This window comes from Cheilinus undulatus, linkage group 10, assembly GCF_018320785.1.
Source record: "Cheilinus undulatus linkage group 10, ASM1832078v1, whole genome shotgun sequence".
NCBI lineage: Eukaryota > Metazoa > Chordata > Actinopteri > Labriformes > Labridae > Cheilinus > Cheilinus undulatus.
Genome location: NC_054874.1, coordinates 32973373 through 32992155, shown reverse-complemented (window position 1 = coordinate 32992155; position 18783 = coordinate 32973373). Strand labels below are relative to the sequence as shown.

General features: G+C 39.2%; 1 protein-coding gene across 2 annotated transcripts in view; it reads left to right on the top strand.

Moving 5' to 3' along the window:
- Positions 1-18783, top strand: part of zdhhc2 (zinc finger DHHC-type palmitoyltransferase 2) — a 32724-nt gene that overhangs the window by 1140 nt on the left and 12801 nt on the right. For both annotated transcript variants that reach the window (XR_005992432.1, XM_041796942.1), the window contains exons 2-7: positions 5510-5536; positions 7721-7815; positions 8482-8602; positions 8767-8836; positions 8947-8979; positions 12616-12736. Coding sequence is in view for 1 of the 2 variants with exons in the window: in XM_041796942.1 (XP_041652876.1) it covers positions 5510-5536; positions 7721-7815; positions 8482-8602; positions 8767-8836; positions 8947-8979; positions 12616-12736 (467 nt within the window). In the remaining variant the exon portion in view is untranslated. The remainder of the gene's footprint in view (positions 1-5509; positions 5537-7720; positions 7816-8481; positions 8603-8766; positions 8837-8946; positions 8980-12615; positions 12737-18783) is intronic.

Below are 18783 nucleotides of genomic sequence, written 5' to 3'. Positions count from 1 at the left end.
AAACACAGAGAGGGAGGCTTTCAAGATCTGGCTGTTTGTTCCCAAATCTGAACCTTTCCAAAAATAGTCAAACATGCAACATCGCTTCAATTTTTTATTGTACATGTTTATATCTGATCAGTATGATGGGCAGGCCTCTTGAGATCATATGGGCCTCATAGGATGCCAATGTTTTGTTGTTGGTAAACAAAATTAAGAAAAAAAATCATACAGAGACAAATAAAATGGTCAGTGGACTTGAACTTGTACGAGTTATGGCTATTAAAAACTGAGAATGAGGATAAAACCTTGAGGTTCACAGTGACACTCTTATATATTGAACGGTTGGCTATTCACGCAACTGCTGTTGGGTTCCAGACGTCTTTAGTTCAGTGCTGGCTACTAATTGAAGTGCACCTTTTTGCTGAGATGTCATTAAAAGGTTTAACTTAAAAGTTCAGTAACACATTCATTTTTTTTTTTTTTGGTGAAATTGAACAAAACAGCAAATGAATTTTTTGGTACATCAACTGAGGTGTATGGGGAAAACTGTCACGTGTGTTTGAATGGCACAAAAGATGTAGTGAAGGCAGAGAGGAGGTCCAAGAAGATAATTGATCTGGGCACCCATGCACATTAAAATCCTCTGAAAACACTCAACAAATTGATCAAATCATTTGAAATGATTGACGACTCTGTAAGAATGACAGCAGAAATGGTCTCCATCAATAAAGAGATGATTTAGCAATTTTTAAACATGACAGAAGTGTGTGCCAAAGTTATCCTAAAACTTTTGACTCTAATCAAAGGAAAAATGCAAGCAAATTCGTGGAGATTTTTTTTTTAAGAAATTGAAGAAAACACTCATTTTCAAGGAGTGATTACATGCAGTGAAATTTGGGTCTTCTAATACAATCCTTTGACAAAACTGCAGTCATCATGACCAAGGATTAAGAAAGCACAGTGAAGCAAGTCCAAATTCAAGGCTGTGCTGATCGTTTTCTTTGACATTAAGGGCATCATTTTGGAGGAGTTGGTTTGAGAAGGGTCGATGGTGAATCAACACTATCACAAACAGCTTCTGGAAATGCAGGGAAGAAAAAGTCTGAAGAAAGAGACCACAATTGTGGAAAAATGGTTTCATTCTTCATCATGACAACACACCAGCTCACACTGAGCTCTCTGTAAAGCAGCTTCTGCCCCAGAAACAAATCACAGTGCTTGATCACCCTCCCAATTCACCTGATCCAGCACTGTGACTTTTTCTATTTCCCAAAGATAAAATCTGTGCTCAGAGGAACACGCTTTGAGTCTGTGTTAGAAGTTAAGAAAAGAACGACAGAGGTTCTGAGATGACTTTACGAAGCAGACCTACTGCACTGTTGATCAGTGGAAGACCTGAATGCAGCAGTGTGTTGATGCAGTACAGGAGTATATTGAAGGAGAAACAAAATGAAAAATGTTTATGTTCAACAAAACTGTATTACAGCATTAGTCTCGCTTTTTAAAAAGCCATACCTCACATTTAGTAAAACTATTCAAAGAATATAAAAAAAGATTAAATGTCAATTTCCTTTATCTAAGATGATCACGTGCAATTATTCTCACACTGAAACAACAGCTCACCTTGCCTTGTGCCCATTACAGTTGTTTCTGACAGCAACAGTTGCACTGGGCCATTGAACCAGCCTAGCCCACCTGGAATTCTCCAGGTCCTCCAGATGAGCCATTCCAGCCTGGCCATGCCACTGATGCAACAGTGGGAGCAACATGGAGTTTAGTGTCTTGGCTGGGGATCAAAACCTCAACTCTCCAAGCCTTACAAATGCCTTAAAAGAGATTTTTAAAAAACACCAACCTCAAGAGAATGCCAAGAAGTTAAACATCCAAACAACATATTACAGGTTAAAAACTACCATTAATGAGATATTTCAACATTTTGGCAAATTCGCCCATTGCCATAATTCCTATAGTCTTAGTAATAGATTCGTTACCTGTAGTCGGTGCAAGCTATTTTTAGATTGGCGCTGCCGAGTTTGGAGCTGCTGTGCCAACTCAATGTAAGCAGACGGTATTTCTGGCTTTCCCCTCGTCAAACTCATCAAATACACAATCCAACAACAATCCAAAATGCTCTCGTGGACAAGTTGTGACCTGCAAATTTACCACGCTATGAAATAATCATGGAACATTACAATATGGAGATGTTTTAAAGCTAAATGCAAAGCTGGAACTACACTCCAGACATGGCTGCTGCACTGTGTCACTCCGCCCAGTGGTTTACTCAAGAAATAGTTCCGAGTATTTGCTTCATGTGTCGTAATGTTATATAATTATACGTTATTATTTCATAGCATGGTGAATGTGCAGGTCACAACTTGTCAATGTGAGCGTTTTGGAGTTGTTGGATTGTGTATTTGATGAGTCTGATGAGGGAAAGCCAGAATACCGTCTGCTTACATTGAGTTGGCACAGCAGGTCCGAACTCGGCAGCGCCGATCTATAAATAGCTTGCACCAACAACTAAAGGTAACGAACCTATTACTAAGACTATAGGAACTATGTCAATGGACGAATTTGCCAAAATGTTGAAGTATTCCTTTAAGCACAAGAGAAAAAAATCACATGACTGTGGCTCAGAAGGTAGAGTCAGAGATCTACCCTACCATCTGTCCTACAATGCATTAGGGCTCCTTCATTATGCTAAAAAATCATTATCACGATAATTAAGTGATATTTAGATCCTGATAATCAGACTCAATCATTGAATTTCAGAAATCTTCATATATTTAACTGAAAGAATCCTAACCCTTTGATATTCTGAACACTGAAACAGAACACATTAACTGAAACAAAAAGTGAAAAACATGGATATATGAAATAATAATAAAAATAATAATAGATTATTATTATTTTTATTTATTTATTCATTTATTTATTATTATTAATAGTAATAATATCATCATTATTATTATGAATATTATTATTATTAACATTATTATTATTATTATTATTATTATTAATAATAATAATAAGGATAGCCAAGCTATGTTGTTTCAGAGGTGGTTATGTCCTCTTGTGACCAAAATATAGCAAAAAACACTGAAACATTTACTAAAAATATAAAAGTCTATGGACAACACAAGTGCAGCACTGCACACAAGCACAATCATTTTTTAATCTCAATTATCAAGTCTTTGATCATGGGAAGCTAAAACAAAATTGAAATTGAAACTAGATAAATTGCCTTGCAAGAGCATGTTTCTCTTCTAGGGTTACAGGACACCATGTCTCTGCAGCCACAAGATACTGAGACACCCTTCATCCCTGCAGGGTGACAGAAGAGCTAAATCCCTGTTTGATCATGCTTTTTTAAACAATCTTGTTTTTGCATCCTGGTGAACAAAAATGGATTTGTGTTGTAATCTAGTCACATGGGACAGACAGAGGACAACAGCAGCAGCAGGGCAGGGCAGCGGTCGCTCAGGGCCAGCATGGGGTCTGCAAGCACAGAGAGAGAGTTGTGTGAAAGTATCATCAGCTGATACCTCTCGTTCAGCAGCACAGTTAATCCCATTGTCTGGTTTACATAATTCACCCCCAGCAATCTGCGTTTGACCCACTTTCTTTATAAAGCACAGACTGTCAGCCTTTGAACATTTGGGCCTTTCCCAAGGTTGTTAAAAATATGAGATCAGGTGGTCTTTGAATTTGTTGCTGCAGGATGGCAGAGGAGAGGGAGACGTGTGATTATATACATCCCATCACATGCCCTTGATCACATACTCATGCTTATGCTTCTCTGTCAGACTCTGGGGCTTTTATGCTGGCAAGGCAGCATGCACACGATTTTTGGCTGCTTGCCTCAATTCAGCTCGCTGGCATACCTTTCCTCAGCTACTGCATGCGTTTGACTATGTTGAATGTGTGTGCATTTGTGTGTGCTGCATTTTACAGGTTAATAGGGTAAGTAGATGGATGTTACTGTATGCTAAGCTACTTATTGTTAGACATCAGGATGTCTGTGGATCAGTGGTAGGGGTTGGTTTTGTTTTAATCTGAAGGTTAGGGGTTCAGTCCCCAGCTCCTGCAGTCAAAGTGTCCCATAGGGCAAGACATTGATCCTATATTGCTGCGTCAGCAACATGTTAATCTGTATAGTTAACTGTAACTGGCACTTTACATAGCATCATCTATAGCAGATGTATTGATCAGATTCCATCACTGTCATCAGATGGATCCATCTTCCAAGCTTCAGACTGACTCGCTGTTCACAGAATGACAGGACCAATCAGTGTAATCTGAGGAAAATAAGGAGGTGGTTAGGAATGGTTTAGCTGAAGCAACATGTATTTATTAAAAGAAGTGCAAAGAACTGCACTGAAAGCTCTCTAGGGGCAAAAGATGTTTTTCTCTTCTCCCAACCAAATACAGCAAGAATTTAATTTACCACCTGGCTCCACTGAATATGAAGATTTGTTTTTTAACATGACAATGGCTACCTGCTGAGCTCAAATGAAGCTGTAGCTCATTGCTACTAAGACAAATGTGTTTTGTTGCTCGAAATGAACGTAGGACACAAACACTCGTCCAATCAATTCTCAAATTTTTGTTCTGAAAGGTTTTACACTGCTGTCTATGGGGGTCGCCCCGATGGATGTGAAACATATCCCATGGCATAGATATGTGAAATAGACTATCTGTTGTGTCAGGTTATCTACCATCAATCAGGCTGGACAAAGAACTGAGTTTCAATTTTCAATCAAGATTTTGGCTTCCCACGATTATAAAAACAAGATAATTGTGATAAAATGGTAACTGTGCTGCATGCTGTTTTCCAGTTGTTTTATCCATAGGTTTTGTCACAGTAAATGTTTCAGAGTTTCTTTTTTGTTATCAGAGAGAATTAATTGTATATATTTGTGTTTTTTCCACTCATCTATTTCCTCTAGTTGCCATCAGTGTGTGCCTGTGGTGTGAATGGTGGCCTGTGGATAAAATGTACTTTGTGTAGTAAGATGACTAGAAAAGTGCTCCACAAGCTCGAGTCCATCTGCCATTTAGGAATAAAAACCTGTCAGCTAATTTTTTATCAGATCTCCAATTCCACTTTTTTTGACTCCTTTAATGAGTATGTTTGGAAAGTTTTTCTTTTTTATTAAGTAGGTTCTGATGTTGACTTGTGATTGGCAGCTTCACACAGTCACATCTCTGAGGGCTGTTGCGGCTGCCAGGATTCCCATACAAACAATTGTACTTTTTCAGAATTGCAAAAATGATTTCAATGACTTTTATCAAAGCACAGTAATTCACTCATAAATGATAAATGATGATAAATGATGAGTCAAACAATTGCTTTTGCTGCATATTAACTGTGTGAGTTTTTAAGCTGTGTAAATATGAAATCAGACACTGATTGACAATCAAACATATGTAAACTAGACAGTGAGTCCATGACCATGAGTCTTTAGTAAATAGAGTTTAATTGTCTTTGTACAGACCTGACTCTGTTTGTTTTTAATGTTTTCAGAATCAATTGAAGACACGGGAGAAAAGGGTAAGTTTAAACTCAAGGCAGTAAGTCAAAGTTATTTTTTGTCTTCTAAGTGTTGAAAGGTGTCTAAATAGGTTCAGAAGCTTTCAGTCTTTGCATGGAAAGCCCTCAGCAAAGCAAAAAAGAAAAAAAACATCCTCACCATCTTTAAGCTGGATGTGTATCAGCTCCTATTATAGCTAGAAAGTGTACAGTGCCTAAAATTTTTCATTCCCTTGGACTTTTAATCTATTTTATAAATCAATCATGGTCAATATAATCTGGCTTTTTCAAACTTTGTTTCAAACTCTTTGATGCCAAAGTGAACAGATATTTCTACAGAGAGACAACTCTGAAGGAGCTACAAGCTTTAGCAGCTGAGATGGGAGAGACTATTCATACAATGACTGTTGACCTGGTTCTTCACCAGTCAAAGCTTTATGAGAGTGGCAAAAGGAAATCCACTGTTGAAGAAAACTTGAGAAATGGTTCATTTTTTGTATTTCAAGTCAAAAAGCCAAATTATATTGACTATGATTAATCCATGATAACAATAAAAGGGTAAAACATTTCGAGAAGGTAAATTTTCAATGTAGGCACTGTATAGCTATATGCATCAACTGCATGACACACTGAATGAAAACAGCATTCACCTCAGGTCTCAGTGATTTAAGCCAAACCTGTACATTTGGTCTGTTTTCTCTTTACAGGGCGTAGTATGAACAAAGTAAAGTAGATTAAAAACATTTTTAGAAGATTTCTGATATAGTGGAAGCAAAAGAAAAAAGAAGCATGTAAGTTAGATTTACCCAAAAGTATGAGACCTGGTTGCAACTGCTGAAGCAGCAGCCCTCCAAGCCAAGCAGTTCCTGTCACCCATTTCCAGAGAACCCTGGTCAAGCCATGCCCAAAAGGCCTCTTTCTTCAGCCTGATGGCTTCCCTAACTGCTGGTGTCCACTAGTGGGTTCTCAGGTTGCCACCATGACAGGTACCGGCGGTGTTCCACCCACAACTCCTAACAGCCGCTTCCACAACAGAGGTTTTGAACACAGACCACTCGAATTCCATGTCCCCAGCCTCCCCTAGAATGCACAAGAAGTTTGACAGAGGTGGGAGTTTAAGACCCCACGGGCAGGGGTCTTGACCCGTTCATCCCCAGTTCACCTTCACTACCCATTGAGGCTTACCAGGTCTGTTTCAGGCAGTTTCCCCCATCATCTGATCGAACTAACCACCAGGTGGTGATCAGTTGACAGCTACACTCTTCAAGACATATTGACGCAGATCAGATAAAACGACAGTGAAGTTGATCATCGATCTTTGGCCTAGGGTGCTCTGATACCAGGTACACTCATGAGCAACCCTATGTTAGAACATGGTGTTTGTTACCTCCGCCACGGAGGTTATGTGATCGGCAGGGTTTGTTAGTTTGTTAGTGTTTTTGTTAGCAACATAACTCAAAAAGCGATTGAACGGATTTTGATGAAATTTTCAGGACATGTCAGAAATGGCATAAGGAAGAACCGATTAGATTTTGGCAGTGATCCGGATCACCGTCTGGATCCAGAAACTTTTTGAAGGATTCTGTACTATTGGGAGATAGGGCTAATGGTGGAGGTCTGCGCTCTCTGAGTGCTTTTCTAGTTATACAATCGGGCAGGCCGTTCCTCCCAGTCATGAGCGTTGAAGTCTTCCAGTAGAACTATGGAGGCCCCAGGCGAGACCCTCTCCGAGACCCACAGCTCTCACATGACCTTGACTGTACACCGTGACCTTGGAGGTACACAGTGACCTTTACTATGTACCTTTAAATTGTACTGAGTTCATCCTTAAGTCAGAATTGTAATTAGTGCAAAGTTTGAAGAAATCCCTCAAAGTGTTTTTGAGAAATCACTTTCAAAGAAATATATGAACATGGGCTTTAGCCTGGGACCTCTGAAGACTAAAATGTTCATCTGTGAGTCAGAGTGGACATGTGTCCAAAGTTTAAGAACATCCCTAAAAGGGTCATGAGACATCATGTTCAATAGCAAGGGATGAACATGAGTCTCACTCACAACATCTTGGACAACAGGAAAATTGAATTTGTCTGACTACCACCAGCACAGAGGCATAAAAATGTACAGTGATGCTGCAAACTGAATGTAAATGGTTAAATGGTGACAATAGATTATGATGATGGCATGTTTCTGTCTTTCTACTTTCAGTTGTTTACCTGCTGGTGTACCATGTCATATTTATCATGTTTGTGTGGGCGTACTGGCAAACCATCTTCACCAAGCCAGTGAACCCCCTGAAGGAGGTGAGTCTTACTGAAATGCAACGTTATTATTGGCTATGATGATGAGGCTTGATGGGTGCAGATGTAGGTTGCAGGCTCCCTGTATGATTGAACGCTGCATTTAGACTAATAATACTTTGCAGTGGAAGTGCCTGGAGCTGCACTGTAATGTAATGGCCCTGATCCTGACCGCAGCACTTCAGCTCTGCAGGGTGAATGGACACATGCGTACATGGACACCGAGAAAAGCCACCTTCACATTTCATGAATAACCAAGGCGAAGCACACATGCAGTTTTTCTTTATAGGGGCGGATGGCTGGATCACTTGAGGTTTTGGGATTGTAATAAAAGTCAATTTTCATGTGTGCTGTGTTGTTTGTTATCATCACACTTATTTGTTTCCAGTGTTCAATCATGAATTGCCTGAGTGGCTGAAAGTAATATTGCAGCTTTTGCTGCTTTGCTCCCATTTGCCTGCTGGGGCAAAAAGAACCAAAACAAATGGGAGATAAAAAATACCCTTCACTGCCTACTGAACTGCAGCTTCACAGCAGCAAAAGCCATTGCATTACTGACACCAACACAGTTTGTAGATTATCTGATGATTTAAATCACTTCTTGAGGATACAGGTATTCATAGATCACAGGTGTTGTTCTTCTTTCCCTCTGTGCTCTGCCCCACATAGTTTCACCTGTCCTACTCTGACAAAGAGCTGCTGGAGCGTGAAGATCGAGGGGAGTCTCAGCAGGAGATCCTGAGGAGGATAGCCAAGGATCTGCCCATCTACACCCGTACCAACTCTGGAGGTACAGTAGTGCTCACATCACTCCTGATGTGGAACAAGAGGAGAAGTCTGAATCACGTGATGCTCAGAGCTCATTTCACCTCCGTCACCTTGTTAGTCTGTGGTCAAGTGTTAGGAGAGGCTGCTGCTGACAGCTGTGTGATTGAATTGCCTGTGTCTCCTCAGCAATCCGTTTCTGTGACCGCTGCCAGCTGCTGAAGCCTGATCGATGTCACCATTGTTCAGTCTGTGATAAGTATGGCTCTCTACTCATGCACCTATAGAGAAGAGACCACACTGTGCATTGCATTCTGGCAGGCAGAGTAGGATTCAATTACACTGAAGTCTGACCCTGCTGTGTTACAGATGCATCCTGAAGATGGATCACCACTGCCCCTGGTATGTAGCGACACTAAAAAGGCAACAGGATTTTAAACAAAGATCTATGACACTTGGCTCATACTGTGTGTAGTATATGGTTACAATTACACATATTAGTAGACAGTGAAATTATTTTCCTCTCACCCAGTAACCTTAAAATATTCAGGGGTTGATAACACACATCACATGGAAGCTCAAGGAGTTTGTTTACTTGAAGGCATTTGACACTGTAGCCTCACATCCTGTTAGATGGCAGACTTTGGCTGTGAAAGGAGACAAACAACTCTGATTCCACTTGGAGTAATTTTTGTAAAACCAACTGGTTTGTCTATCCTTCACCAAATTATGTGCTATTCCTGAAGCAGACACTGGAGAAAAAAGGATTTAGACAAGCTAAATGTAAGTGTAGTAACTGGATTAAAGCAAAAGTGGGTCCATTTGTGCAGAGATCTTCAGAAATGCCTGATGTGGACATGTCCTCCAGTTTTTTGAGCAAATGTACAAAATTTACAAAAGTATTCCCCCTATGTCTGCCCTCTATTAAAATGTCTTAAGATATTTTTGTCATGAATTGGTGCTATACAAAAAAAGATTGATTGATTGTGAGGCATCAAGAATACATTGGTTTATACTCTGCTTTGCTATGATTAAGAAAACATTATTTATAATCTTTAATTCTTATTTGCTTCTAAGTTCAAAATGTGCAGTTTAGAATAATAAGGACAACAATAGGAACAACCCAAACTACTTGTTCTGCAGAGAAAATGTCAGCCAGGATTTGGAAAGTGGCACAACATTCAATTTTTCTAAATAGCTTCTTCAGTAGGCAAAACGCCTCTTGATTATGCAGTAGTGCTAAATGTTGTCTGTTGCTGCTGAAGCTCCCTTTGCTTTTATCACTTCTCTTCAGTGGTGTTAGTACTCACCTTATACTTAAACATATAAAACATATTAAAGGACGGGGGCTTTTGAGGTACCTCTCTTTCCATGTTAGTATCTCTTTACCTCATGCTGTATACTTAGGCCAGGATTCTAGGTTGATGAGCACGATCCTGACAGAGAAGTCAGATATCAAGGAACAACAGCCTAGCTACTTTGAGGAGTCATGAGCTCCAAATGGATGCTACATATGCAGTAAGTGTGGACTCACCTGTAAGCTGAAGACCAGGAAAGCACCTGGTCTATGTGAGACCCACGCTGAGATGCTCAAATGGGTGGTGAAACCTCCCTCCTGTGGTTGCATGACCTCATGAAGAACAGGCATCATCCCTACCAACTAGATGAGTGGCATTGTTGTTCCTATCTAGACGTGTGAGGGTGATGCGCGAGAGTGTAACAACTAAAGGGGTATTACGCTTCTCTCAGAGTTGGGCAAGGTCCTTGCGCTAACAGTGCTGAACAGGAGTCGTTATCTGCTGCTCCAACACCAGTGGCCTGAACAGTCGGGCTTTACACCTAAGAGGTCTACAGTAGACAGCATCTGTGCCAGGTGAGCGCTTTCAGGAATTCAATAGAGGGTTGCTTGCAGCCTAGGTTGACTTCCAGAAGGTGACTCGGTGAGTACAGATGCCCTCTGGAGGATTTTGGAGCTCTGAAGAATCCCACATGTGCTCATCCAGCTGATGTCTGCCCTATAGTCTGGTGCAGAGAGTGCTGTGAAGTGTGTCAGCTCCACCTCTGATTTCATCCTAGTTGACTCTTCAGTACCTGTATGGACTGGATAAAAGGATAATATGGGTAGCGAACTGTGGAGTGTCAGTAAGCGATGTCCAGGTCACTGATCTGGACTTTGCTGATGATGCTGTGATCCTTGGGAGACTGTAGATGTCCTTGTGGAGGCTCTTAAGTTGCCGAATGAGGAGGCTGAAGTGTTGAGAATGTACGGCTCCTTGACATAAAACAAAAATCCAGCCATTTGGGTATACCTTGGATGCTGCCATTGAGTCTGTGTCTGTGAATGGTGAGAGTGAGTGTGGAGCTGTAGAGCAGTTCATCTACCTTGGCAGCGTAACCCATCAATCCACTGACTGTGAGGCTGAGCTCAACCACAGACTTGGACTTGCACACAGGATGATGGGTTTGCTAAGTAAGACTGTGGCATTCCCGGTATCTGAGCATGTGGATGAAAGTTTGAGTCTTACTGTCTTTGTCCTTTCAATCTTACTGTACTCTTGTGAGGCCTGGACATTGGCAGTTGGCCAGAGGCACTGACTAGACTTTTTTGTGACAACTTCTCTTAGGCGTATCTTTGGGTATCGTTGGCAAGACTGTGAGCAAAGATAGGAAGGATCAGCTGCTAGGGAGCAGCAGCTGGATTTCTTTTTTTAAGATTTATTTTTGGGCTTTTTAGTGCCTTTATTTGACAGAGGAGGACAGTGGATAGAGTCGGTAATGGGACGAGAGTGGGGAGAGGCATGACAAAGTGCCACAGGCTGGATTTGAACCTGGGCTGCCCACATATATGTGTTGCACCTTAGTCCGCTAGGCCATTAGCGCACCCGTGAGCAGCAGCTGCATTTTAACAGGCACCTGGCACTCTTCCCTGGGCCTGATCCAGCTCAGTGCATACTGGCTGCCCAGGACCCTGTGGGTTGGTCCAGATGCCAGGGGCCTACTGCGTGCATTGTGGGGGAGGCAGCTGGGAGGATACCTGGAGAGATGGGGCATGGGTCTGGCGCAGGCCTGGAGGATGGCCATCAGGAGGCCAGAGCAGGACTGAACCAAAGTTGATGCAGTGAAGTGCCAAATTTGCATATGCTCCAATACCTGACCTGTATAATTAACTGATGACCTGTGCAATCATGTGTGCGGTAAACAGAGAGAACAGTTGAAATGATAGAATCATCAATTATATTTTAAAAACCTCAAACATGGCTTTAAGATAACTGGAGGCTGTGGGGGAACAGTACTTAAATAACCGTCCTTCTCTGCCATAGCCATCATTACTACAACAAAATGAACCGACCAATCTTAAGGTTCTTTTGCTTGTGTGTGCGCTACGTTGAACCATAGAGACACCGGGATACAGGTACAGTTACACCACGAAGACAAATCACACATAGGACAAACACAGTTTATTGCCTATCAAAACTGCAAAGAAGGGAAAATTCACCACTTGACTTCAGAACAAAAGCAGTGAGTAACCAGAGCATTCACAGAAATGTAGTGGAGTCAAAAGTACAATATTCATCTTTTTTTGAAGTGTAGTTGAGTAACAGTAACAATTTTTTCCAAAAACTAAAAAAAAGTCTGGTACAGATACTAAAAATGGACTTTATTACAGTGCTCAAGTACATTTACTCAGTAACTCTCCTCCATTGCAGACAAGTTAATAAAAACATTAACCCCCCGCCATTGTTGTGTGTGTAGCCATAAAGACATGAATTGTTCCGACCACAATCAGGGTTTGAACCAGGCTGTAAACATATTCATTTCTGCTGTAATGTTCTAACATTAGATAACTTTGTGACTTTTAGTGCTTCTGCAGCCTCATTGGCTCCAGGTTTCCAATTAGACCACTTGTCTCTAATATTAATTGATTGTGTGCTCAACCATTTTCATGACTTTTCTCAAATCTTGTGTCTCTGCAAGAAGAAAATATCTGATAAAACTATTATGTTTTATTTTCATAATGATGTTTTATTCTTGTTGCAGGGTTAACAACTGTGTGGGATTCTCCAACTACAAGTTCTTCATGCTCTTCTTGGCATATTCACTACTCTACTGCCTTTTTATAACTGCTACAGATCTGCAGTACTTCATTAAATTTTGGCTGGTAAGGGTATCTTTCACAATGCACATTAACTGTTGTATGAACTATACTCTTTTTAAAGAGTAACTAAACCCTCAAACTGCTTTTTCAAGCTTATGTACAGTGCTTAACAAATTTATTAGACCACCTGTCATATTTGTCTCAAAGACCATCCAGCATCATAAAGTGCTTTAATGCGGACTCTTTCATTTTCAGTGAGCTCTCCGCGTTTTATCATTTTGAACAGGAATGAGGAATTTCAAACTGAATTCACCCACTGGGCTTCTCTGAGAAGTCAGAAATGAATAAAGCACAACATTCAACCACTAAAACTAATTTTTCTCTTCAGGAATCCAAGTAAATAACTATAATTTGACATATTAATCAAGAAATATTAATGTACTTTACTATTTTTTCAGTTTTTTTGTAAATCAGTAAATTTGAAAATTCATGGATAACAGTAATAATTGTATTTCAGCAGTAAAAATATCATTTGGGTTAAAGATCTTCTACATATTGGTGTATTAACCATTGCAGAAACATAAAAATGATTTTGGTAATTACCAATGCTGTTAATTTAGGGCAGCTGTGGCATAAACCTTACTTTGGTTAGGGTTAGGGTGATCTAATAAATTTGTTAAGCACTGTATATGGATATTTAGCAGCGCTGTTGATCTGTTCTGGTCAGGCGCTTGACATTGTACTACAAAGTGTTGAATTTCTGCTGACTTATGCATGGTGACAGCCCTCTACAAGTTAAAACCATCTACTGCAGCTATTTTTTTTTTTTTTTTACTGGCTGATCTGGTGGCAAGTGATGTATGTTGTGCCATCTGTTGTCACCACATAGCTCATCAGTTACTGCCCTCCTTTATCCATGACCACCAACTTCACTAGTAGCACCCGACTTTTACGGGTCAACAATCAGCAACATCACTGTGTTACTCTAGGATTGTGGGTCGTGTAGAGCTTCTGCCCGAGATTACAATTTAACCATGTTTCTCTTAAAAAAGAAGTGGATAACATAAAAATTGATATACTATCACTATTTTACACTCAGGTAGGTTGTTGTAAGTGTAACTTGAATGGTTATAACTTTATGGCTAATAATGAAATCTAAAAAGCAGCATGGACTGATTGATGTTGTGGCTGATAAGGGACAGTAGGAAGGTGGGAGTTTAGGTGTCTTATCCTTCCTCCTTCCTCCACTCTTGAGTTTAATTACTCTTTAACTGTTTGATTGGTGCATAATAATCTTTAATCAGATTTAAAGATCTTGTTTTAAACATGTGGCATTTGATTTTTTTTTTCTCACAAGGCTGGTGGTAGAGCCCATTTCCGTCTGAAAGAATACTTGGTATGAATCCACAAGCTAGCTAGCAGTAAAATAGATGCAAGCTTGATGAGCCTTGTAGTACCCTATAATGTAATAATTTCCCAAAAGTGTAATAACGCCTGAAAATGTAATAAAATTTGCACTTAACTTGATCGAAAATGTTATAAAACCCATGAATGTAATAACTTCACCAATAATGTAATAAAATATCCTGACTGATATTGTGATAACATTTTTTTCAAAACTGATAATGTAATACTTGACAGATAATGTCGTATAAACGTTCATTTTCAGTCCAGAGTTCTACATTTTGTGTTTTAAGAATCTAAGAATGTTATATACACTGGATTTGAAACAACAGAATGACTACTGGGTAAAATTGCAGACCTTGAGAACCTTCCAGCCATATGCACATGTGCAAATACTCAGCATGCAACTACATCCTGGTCTTACTGAGTGGGTGATGGACAGTATGTCAACTGACCACTATGTTACTTGACATAGAGTAAGATGTCAGTTTGACATTGAAAGTGATCTAATAACTAGGGCTGTCAAAATTAACGCTTTAATGTGGATTAATCCATCATCATGATTAGTTTGATTAAAAATTTTAATGCAGTTAACCCATCTGCAGTGCAGATTGACTCAAAATCCCTGAAACATCTACACTTTAAATTCTAACAAGTTATGTTTACTTAAAAGAATTTAGGAAACCGATTACCTTGGGAAAAGTAAGTAAAAGAACTTAATTGTGTCAAGTAGAGTGAAATTATTATATCTGAGTAAGCTGTACTTCTTTTAAAGTTGTGAGAAATCAAGCCATTACAACTAAAATTCTTTGAGTCAAATTAACTTAATATATTCCACCAAACAAGTGGGCATTACTTGACATTAGCAATAAACTACACTTAATGTATCTAAGTGTAACCTACTTCAATAAAGTTGACAGAAACTAAATGAAGATAAGTCACATGGACTTCAAAAAATTAAATCATATTGAAAAGATTACAAACAAAAGCTTTACACTTACCGGGATCAACACCAACCTTCCGTATACACTGTAAAATCCAATTAGTTAACCTTACTTCAAAAAATCATGCAACCGATTACCTTGAAAAACACAAGTAACTCTAACTTTATGACCCTAGTAGAGTAAAACAGAGATTTTTGCATTGTACTTAAAGAGGCTTTTTAAGTAAAGAACAACTGCACTTCAGTTCAAATAACTAAAATTCCTTTGTGTAGAGTCTATTAGTTCATGTCTTTAGTGAGAAGTGTTTTTTGAAGTGTGACACCATGAGTGAGGGGGTCAATGTTGCATACCACCCTATCTGTATGTGACTGTATGAGTGATTCAGAATAGATAACAGCAACTCATGCCTCCTGTGCGCGAGAGCTTGTCAAACTCATTCAACTTGTCTGGGAGCCATTCCTCACGACTGCTCACCACAACCAGAAAAGCACTCAGAAAACGCAGACTTCCACCATTAGCCCACTCCCAATAGTGAGTAGTCCTTTGTAAACATTGCTGGAGCCAGATGGTGATCCAGACCAGCTGACTACTCCCTCCCTGGTTGAGTGGAGACACAGTGAGGTAAAATATTGGCTTTGCCACATGTCGAAATCATGATGGAAGTACTGCCTGCCTGTGTCAACAGATGCACTGACAGTCTCACCCATGGTTTCTTGAAAAGTTTGAAATAGCCCCTCCCCTTAAAGAACTAAACATACTAAGTTATCTCAGCTTAACATGATTATTGCATTGCGTCTTTCAGCTCAATGGTACAAACGACAAATTTGATTTAGTAATGTCAACATTTTTTGACAAAACATAAAAGAATAAGTAATGATTGCGAAAACGTTTAAGTAGAAACAAAATTCGGGTTCACAGTGTAGTCTGTACTAAACCTTGCACTAACAACTTCCTTACCTAAGTACTCTACAAAAAGGAGTTTTAGTTATTTGAACTGAATTGCAATTTTTCTTTACTTAAAAAGCCGTGTTAAAAGCTCACTACTTTAAGTTGAATCAGTTAATAAAGAAATACTTGTTACCTGCTAAACAACTTACACTGTGGTCTGTCATCAAAAATAAAAGCTTCCTCTGAGGTAAAAATACAAGCTGCTTGTGTTGCCAAAGCGTGGGCAAACTTCACGTTGGCTTCTGCGTAAGCTCAAACACACGTATCTTCTTCTTTCCAGTTTTCAAACAAATGCAGTTCTTCTTCTTCTTTATCTCCCAGTCCTAACTCGATGCAGTTACTGCCACCTACTGGCCTGTGGGTGTTAGGCAGCAGGGTTAAAACCCATCTTTGGCTTTACTTGATTCTTTTTAGTTGGCATCCCTCAAAACAGGAGTATGGATGATATTTCTACCCTGTAATTTAGTGGTACTCAATATAACTTAGTAAGAAGTACACATTTTTGAAAATTAGTCACTTCAACTTATTTTTCTGAGTTGGGATAACTATTGAATTTTACAGTGTATGGCAATGCATTTCGGGCAGGTTGTCCAAGTAGGGTTACGGTCGAGCATGCGGCCGTGCATGTGCAAATGGGCCGTTGATCCGGTAGTGACCAACCAACTCGATATGGAAGACGCTAAACAGCACATTGGCCCTCTCGATGGGAAATTTGAGTACAAAAAAAAAAAAAAAGACGAACAGTCGACTGACACAAAGTATTACGCACATTCTGCAGGAAGGAGTTTTCTTTTCATCGAAAGCACTTCCAGCTTAAAATACCACATTAACCTGAAGCATACATTCGTCTGGGATTCTGCTAGCACTTTGCTAACACGTTGCCGAGTTTGCAAAATGAAATGCAATTAATATAGATTAAAAAGGAATGATATTTAATCATGATTAATCAAAATTAATCCACAGCAACCCTGTGATTAATCTGATTAAAAATTTTAATTGTTTGACAGCACTAATAATAACCATTTATGAGTGGATACGTAATCCTATTTTTATGTCAGGTGTCATGTAATATGTATGTAGGCATTATGAATGCTTATGCATACCCTCTTCAAATGAAGTGTTACTGAAAGTTGTTTTGTTGGATTGTGGTTGTTTTCTTTCTTATTTTTTTCGTTATTTTTTTATTAGGAAAATGTTGCGTACCAAATAAGATCACTTTCAGCATTGTTTTACAGCATCCATTTCCCCCTCTTTTTTAGAATAAGAAACAAATGAACCAAGGTGGCTCACATAATATTCAAACAGAAAAATGAAGATGGTTTAGATTCAGACGTAGTTACCAAAGTCCATACCTGTCAGGGTAATAAAATCAATCCAGTTTACCCAAATTTGGTCGAATTTAACTTTTTGAATTCTCAGGCAGTAGGTCAGCTTTTCCATTTTGTATATGTCAAGAATTATGCCAAACCACTCCTCCAGTGTAGGAGGTGAAGGATTCAACCACTCTCTGGTGATTGACTTTTTACTAGCTGCTAGAAGAGCCTGTAATAGCTTTACATCCTTCCTTCAATTCATTAGTTGAGTTTGACCAAAATACAGAGTCTCAAAGTTCATAGGTAGATGGGTTTTAAACACAGTATTCAATGTTGTACGTATTTCCCTCCAGTATGATGTTAATGCTGGGTATCCCCAAAATACATGATAGTGATTTGCCTATCCTACCTGCAGGATACGTTAAAATTTTTATACTTTTTTTTGAGCAGTGTCTTAAAATATCTTACAATGTGTTTCCAGCAGTGTTCCCTCCAGATCCTTGAATTGGTTGAAGACCAGTGGAATCAGCGGGGGAGAACATTCATTTTAATTGTGTTTATTCTTGAGCTTAGGTTAAGGAATGGGATGAGATTCCATCTATGAATGTCTACTCTGATTTTTGAAGATAGTGGTTAATAATTGGCACTAGTTCATTTGGTGAGGTCTTTTGTTAAGATTATTCCTAGATTTTCAGAGAAAGATTTTTAAAGATTTGTACAACTCGGCCATAAAACCGTCAGAGCCTGGTGATTTGCCTGTTTTGAGTTTAGAGATTGCAGTATCTATCTCTTTGATGGATATTGGTTTCATTAAATCTTCATTTTGTGCGTTAGTTAAGTCAGGTAAATCTAAAGAGTTCAGGAGGGAGTCAATCTTTGTGCCATCCGGGATTTGTGGATTGTGGTTGTTTTCATGAGTGATTTGCTGGAAATCTGTGAAGTGAGAGGTACATTTAGGGAAGAGTTACCTGGGGTCTCTAGTGCTGCTCAGAAGCTTATCTGAGCTGGAATTCTGGTCTCCAAAAGAGGCAAGTCAGTCACCCACTCAGTAAGACCAGGATGTAGTTGCATGTCCCTGAGTATTTGCACGTGTGCATATGGCTGGATGGTACTCAAGGTCTGCAATTTAACCCAATAGTCTTTCTGTTGTTTCAAATCCAGTGTATATAATATTCTTAGATTCTTAAAACACAAAATGTAGAACTCTAGACTGAAAATGAACATATATACGACATTATCTGTCAAGTATTACATTATCAGTTTTGAAAAAAATGTTATCACAATATCAGTCAGGATATTTTATTACATTATTGGTGAAGTTATTACATTAATGGGTTTTATTACATTTTCGATCGAGTTAAGTGCAAATTTTATTACATTTTCAGGCGTTATTACATTTTTGGGAAATTATTACATTATAGGATGCTACAAGCCTAGCTAGGATTTTTGAGTAGAAGTCTCTCACAATCCAGTATCAGTGTTGCCACATACCTTCATTTGA